This window comes from Antrostomus carolinensis, unplaced genomic scaffold (genome assembly GCF_000700745.2).
Source record: "Antrostomus carolinensis isolate BGI_N321 unplaced genomic scaffold, ASM70074v2 scaffold17243, whole genome shotgun sequence".
NCBI lineage: Eukaryota > Metazoa > Chordata > Aves > Caprimulgiformes > Caprimulgidae > Antrostomus > Antrostomus carolinensis.
In genome coordinates, this window is record NW_010306015.1 from 21,886 (window position 1) to 28,526 (window position 6,641).

The 6,641-nt window shown below is 39.2% G+C and overlaps 1 protein-coding gene across 2 annotated transcripts; it reads right to left on the reverse strand.

The window, feature by feature from the left end:
* Positions 1–613: 613 nt before the first annotated feature.
* LRRC42 (leucine rich repeat containing 42) lies at positions 614–6,411 on the reverse strand. 2 transcript variants are annotated; one of them, XM_010164993.2, is made up of 7 exons: positions 5,927–6,411; positions 3,642–3,773; positions 2,474–2,592; positions 1,954–2,042; positions 1,755–1,868; positions 1,518–1,602; positions 614–1,104 (listed from the first exon to the last, which is right to left on the reverse strand). In XM_010164993.2, the coding sequence occupies exons 1-7, from the start codon at positions 6,397–6,399 to the stop codon at positions 848–850; spliced, it is 1,269 nt and encodes a 422-aa protein (XP_010163295.1). In that variant the 5' UTR covers positions 6,400–6,411; the 3' UTR covers positions 614–847. The 2 variants fall into 2 exon arrangements, with proteins under 2 accessions (XP_010163295.1, XP_010163296.1); XM_010164994.2 differs by lacking the exon at positions 3,642–3,773.
* Positions 6,412–6,641: the final 230 nt, after the last annotated feature.

The window sequence follows — 6,641 nt, forward strand, 5'->3', positions numbered from 1 at the left end:
CTGCAGTATTACAGCTGTACTCCTGGCTCCAGACAGATCAACGCAGAGTGAGTCTCAGGATCTAGGTTTGGGGTTTTTTTACAGCAAATATGTGTAATTTTGTGAACATTTCCTTGAATGTTTTTAGATGGAGAAGTACAGTTAGTATATTGCAGGCACACATGCACACTGAGAATGGCTTTTAAACCACAGAATGCTTTCAGTTCAGTGAATTTGCTTATAAGGGAGAATATATTACAACTGCAGAGTCTAGTCTCTACAGTACCTCAGTTTCAGCTTTCATTTCCTGGGCTAGAAAGAGGGAGATAGGGGACTTCTACTTTGGATTTCTGCAATAAGGGGTCACCCTCTCTCTGCCTCCCTCCCCTGGGGCTGTGCTTATCCTCTTTGCTTCCTCCCTTTGTCAGAGCTCTATCAGCACAGCCTGGTGCTTACAGGCTGAGGTTTATGTTCTACCAGCACTATTAAAGTCCCAGGGCACTTCACAAGCACAGCGCAGCTTCATTTCAGATGAGCTGCAGTGATTAGTCTTCTGCCCCTCAGGAGGCAAGAGAGGAGGAGGGAAAGGACAAGCTATTTTTGTGAATGATTATCTATGTCAGAAAAAAAATAGTTAAGGATGACAACAAAAACTTTATTTGAAAAAATTATTATGTATTGAAAATATACAGTAGTATATCATCAACCTTCTCCTTGTCTCTATCCCTCCCCAAGCAGAGGTTAACCCACAAGCACATCACAGCAACCAGATGTAACAATACTGGTCTCCTTTGTTACTCCCTCTCAGTATGTCTAAATTCTGCCATCAACAAGAAAACAACAAACAAAAGACCCACTTCTCTCTGACTCAGTAGGTATTTAACAAATCCCAGTCCTCCACAGTGAGGCACAGATGCTTCTGTTTGGAAGTCCTTTCTTTCTCTTGTTCAGCCAAAGCTCTTTTTTTACTGTTCTTTAATTCATGGCTGCCTGCAACCTCTTTTTTTAAAGGTAAATGGCAATTTTGAACTTTTTCCTTATAAAACTGCAAGTTTCCAGATGCTTTTGTTTCTGCTTCCACCAACTTGCATTTCACTACTTCATTTATTCTGTGTGTCTTGCCATCTACAGGGAAAAAAAAAAAAAATCAAGTTTAGATTTTGGGAAAAGCAGAATTACACTGTAAAATGCATACTTGTGTTGCAAATTGTTTTGGCCAAGCCAACCTGGAATACTGGCTGCTTTGCTGAAATGTGCATAGGGAAATATAGCATTTAGATTTTGGACTCAGAATTTTAAGGAGAAAACTCATCTATTATATGTTGCCCTAAGCATGCTGCCATGGTGTACTTTAAAAGTTATCCAGGAGTCTAACAAATGAAAAAATTCAAACACCTTGTAATGCAGTTACACAAATGGCTGAAATTGCAAAATTGCAGACCTGAGATGCTATTTGTACTATTAAAAAAACCAAAAGTATGAAAATATTCCTTGCAGAAAAGAAAACAAACTATGATGGTCTCTATGCAGTTACGTACAGAAGTGCAGAGCTGCTGTTCTCGATCTCAAGTCGTCCTGTGGCTTGATGGCCTCCATAACTGCCTGCTCCCACTGCAAAACTGTCTGAAATAACATTTGAAGGAGTTAAAATTTTCCTTGTAAAATTTACAGAAACATCACTGGAAACAACTCTATCCCTTATTCTTTCCTATTCAGTGATGTAATAGTCCATAAGTACAATTTCTAGAGAGTAAAACAGACTTAAAACTCCATACCTGCTCTGCCCATCCCTCTGTTTTGCAGTTACTGTGATCAAATTCTTTCAGAGGCACTTTTGAGTGAACCAGGCCTATCTGCATTTGGATGCGCTTAACGACGGCATTAACATCCTAGAGAAGAAGGAAATAAAGTAGTCAGAGGGGAAGACTATTTGATTAGGTTTGGCCGGTAAACTTAAAACAGATTGTCTTTTACCTTGAGCCCTGTCCCAGAAATGTCCAAACAATTCAATTTCTTGAAAGAAAGAAGGTATCCAATTCCCACGTCTGTGATTTTAGGGTTACCTGTAAGATCAAGTAAAATTAACTAAGTAGTAAGATGTGGAGAAAGATGATCAGAATACCAAGAAACTATTTGTTCCAAAAGCTAATACTGGAACAAGGGGGTTTGGGTCTCTTTTTTGTTTTGGTTTGGTTTTTGTAGTATGCTTTGTGTTGTGAAAGTGAGTCAAAACTGACTTTTTCCCTCTAATGATCAAAATACAAGTCTTTACAATACCAATTCTCAAACTATTAAAAATATTCATTTAAGTAGCAAGTAGCTGAGAGTACAGGTATGACCTGTGCCTTCTGGAAAGTTGTTGGTGAAATTTGGGGTTGAGTACTTGGCTCATGGGAATCATCAAATTCATGGTATTTCTTAAATATTAAGGAGGAGAAATTCTTCATCAGAAAGGACATAATTTGCTCCTAATATGAAAACATTAAGTACTCACAAGACAAGTCCAATACCAAAAGATTCTCAAGTCCCTTTTTCAATACTCGTACTGGTGCTGTCATTCTGCGAAGACCTGCATCTGATAAAGAGTTGTCTTTCAGGAGAAGCCTTTTCACACTGGGAGGAGAGATATAAACACAGAGTTTATAGTCATTATTTTAGATAATTTTGCAAAATTTTCTAAAACTCTGTGTCAGAAGTTCTTCCTGGGCCAACCCTTTAGTCTTTTTTGTTACTGTTAGTAAAAGGTATTAAGAAAGAAGCCTGGGTTAGTAGGACTAACAAGTATCTTTACATTGCCTCTGCTCACTCAGCAGAAGTGCCTACTTGACCAGCTATTCCCAGAGCTTCAGTGACAAACTGATCCTAGAGCACAAGCTTTTGCTAACAGAGACAATCAGGTTCTTTATACACTGGTTATTTAAACCAAGGCTGCCAATCTCAACTCAAAACTAAGGAAGTAAAAATGCCTGGCAAAATGGGAGAGGACAGGTTTAGTAAGAGATATGGCAGTGATTTTAAGTAAGCAATGAAATATTATAACATAGATGAGCAAAATACAGGGAAAAACATAACACTAAAACATTCTCTAGAGAGCTTCAAGACAAAATCTTGATGCAAAATGCACAAAAGTATTATAGTAACATAATATCCCCCAATTAGCAGTCATCCTGCCACTTGATTTCCAAAATTTTCCTACTTTTCAATCTTTAGTATCAAACAAAATTACAAAATAGTTAATTAACTAAATATTCAACCTACTGCTTGCAGAAATCTTAATCTGGAACACTGGTTCAGTTAAAAATTTGGCTGATAAAGTTCCTTCTTAAAAAAGGTAATAAAAGTGTAAAACTATTCCAAACACTTTTACAGTTTTTACCTGGCCAATGGAAATTATAAAAAGCAGATTTAAAAACATGAGACAGTAAATTATCTTGTACATTGGTAGGACCTTTCATGATTCAGCATGTGCTTTAGATCATGTGTTTTGTGTACAACAAATTCTGTATTTTGTTTACCTCAAGAACAGGTTCTATAAACAACCAAAATCTTCACACTGACACATGTGAAAGTTTCCTTTAAAGTCACAGCCTGATTCTTTGAACTGCTTAGTGATAGGAAAAAAAAACCCTGTCATTTTTAGCTATGTGTCAAGAAACTGGTACCTAGACAGAGCCTCTTTGGTGAGGTGTTCCAGCAGTTCATGTTCATCTCCAAGCTTACAACAGGAGAGATCCAAACATGTCAGCTCCCGGAAAGACTTAATTTCTTCTAGTTTTTCAGAGATAACCAGATATCTGAAAGAGAAGGAGAAAAGAAAAAAAAAGCTATCAGTGTTCAGGCACGTAAGAAGGGTCCTGTATCCTCGAATGTCACCAGCATAATGCAGTTGTTTCTTTTAAGTACCTGTGTGAAAACTGACAGAAATTAGCCAGCTGTCCTAACTGCCTTTTTATGTGCAGCCTGCAAGCAACATATCTGAGTTCCCAGATTTTTTCTCCTTGAACAAATGTCATGGTTTTGCTTTGATTAAAAATACTGGACTAATAATTAAGACTTCAACTTGCAAACATTGCCATTAGGGACTTCTTTACAGATTATTATTGTATTATTTCAGAACAATGCAAATATATATTCCAGTTTACTATAAATCAACTTCACAAGCTGCTCTTCCTCAGTATCTCAGAAATGTGCAGACAAACCCACATTCATTCAGGTTTAAAATCTACTTCAAACATATCAGGATGGCTTGTCAAACAGCAAAATTTTACTTTTTATATGTCAAATAAAGTACTTCACTAGAGATAAAAGTCCTACAGGACACCTGCAGGCCTCTGACTAGAGCTGTGACTACACCCCAGGCAGTAGTTCCTCAGTGGGTTGTTTTTTTAGCTGCGTTGGTTCCCTGATCTGATTCACTCGGCAGCCATGCAAACATCTGTGCTGGAACTATTCAGTAGGAGGTTCAGAGATCAGAACAAACCACTACAGAACGGCACGCACAAGTATGCAGTAATAAGCACGTAGCAGTCACCACCTCACCAATCTCCCCTGCATTTACTTTTTATCATCCCCATGGCAAGATAAGCCCCAAATTCACTAATGTCTCCTGAGTTTACCTTGTATTCCCCATGGCAAGACAAACCTCGAGGTCAGCATCTTCACTGCTGAAATGAGGGGTGCTTACTAATTCGATCCCTCAAGAAACACCTCTCTGGCCACACAATATGACCTTAATATCCTCCCGCTGCAAATATACCCATCAAACTACCCCACCAAATCCCTCTGCCATGCAATTCAGCTATGTGGAAGGCACTACATATAGCCACAGCACAAGCCAGTTCTTGAGAGATACTACTAGCTCGGGGGGGGGGCTGTGATGAGAAGAGTGGACTCTTTAAGAAATAAGATTAATCAGAAAATGCCTTAATATCTTACTTCCTGGATTGCAAAGACTCAATACTTAACTCAGCCTTCTGTAACGGCAACAGATGCCAGAAGTTCATTTCTGAATTAAGCCCATAAAAGTATCTGTACTAGAGATAAAAAGGGAGTAGGTTTAAAGGATAAAACAAAGGATAATTGACCTCTGCTCAAACATTCCTACTGTGCTCAAAACACCCTCAGCACTTCAGATGAATATGCCTGTACTTTGATTTTAAACTGGATAAACCATGCCTTTTTCAAGTGTACAGATGGAAGATAGACTGCTTATATTACTGAAAAGACTTCAGGAGCAAGGCTTTAAAAACATATCCAGTTTTAAGCTTGGTAAGACTCTCTTAGTGAAAGACAATGTGGACACTGAGAACATGGAAAAACTGGTGCTGCACTCTAATCAGAACCTTGTTAAAGCATGTTCAATAAGTGGATGAGAACCACAATAAACTAAGGTAAAACCTGCCCCATTTCAAAGCCTGTAACTTAGCTACAAGTAAGTTGCCCCCAAATGAAATGGGATAGCAAGCTTATAGTAAACAAACCCAGACAGTTTGCAAGGGTGTATTTTATCTGTACAGTCAGCTAACTATGTTGAAATGCTTATAAACAGCAATTACAAAAACATCCCATGAAATATCTGAGAAGGCATGAAACACACAGACTGCTACGGAAGTTGCTGATTATTATAGTTAAAAAATAGCTGCAGGTTTAATCCTTCACATAAAATCCCCTCTCAGTTAACAGAGGTGTAGTCTGTTACCTCTATTATGATTTGTATGTTAGAATGAAACCAGCAGCTGCACTTGTAGGAAAGGAATGGGACAAGAGGAAGTGAGCAGTAGAGTGAGATAAGGCTCAGGTAATTTCATTAAAATTAAGTGGTGTCATAAGACCCAAGGGATTTTTTTTTTAATTATTATTTTTGAGATAAAACAATTTAAGGGAAACTTTAAAATGTGCTAGCAAAAACCACTAGCAGACAACAATACTTGTTACTGAGCACACTTACCTATTCCGTAAGCATAATGAACACAGCACCAAACTGCCATATGCTTCAGTAAACTTCTGTAGAGCTCTCAGTCCCGTTACTGGTTCTGTGAACTTTTGTCTTGCTTCTGCAGCTGAAAAGAGCTTTTCAGCAATCTGCTCTGGGAAACCAATCAACGAGTCAATGTGATCAACATTGTCAGAAATGTAACCCAGCACTAAGCTGAAGAGAGACTTGGCTGAGTAGCGGAGGTTCCCCTCCTTAGTGTACGTGAAGATGAAATGATCAGTCCTCTGCCTCCTTGCCCTATCGTCCTCCCTGTTCATACAAAGCTCCACCGAAAATCCTCTGGAAAACAGCCTAAAAGGTCTTGTTTTGGGAGTGACATTCTGTATGCTGCCTGCACCCTGATTTACCACGTGCAGCTTCCCATTTTCACGCACGTATATTGGCCCAGTATCCAAATGGCTTTCTGAGTGGAGACAGTAAGACATTCCCCTCGTCCAGTTCTGGAAAAACAAACCATAGACAGGTAAAGAATAGCCACAGAGGAAAACACTACTCAGAAAAGACCCCAAACCCTGGTAACTCTCCTCAAAGCTCAGAGCACAGTCAGGTAACCCTGCAGTGCACGGAAGGCCAGCCTGCGTGGAAGGGGAGTGGGTGCTGCCTGCCATCAAACCGCAAACACCAGTCAAGTGGGAAGCGAACGCAGGGCTGGCAGAGAGGTGAAGGG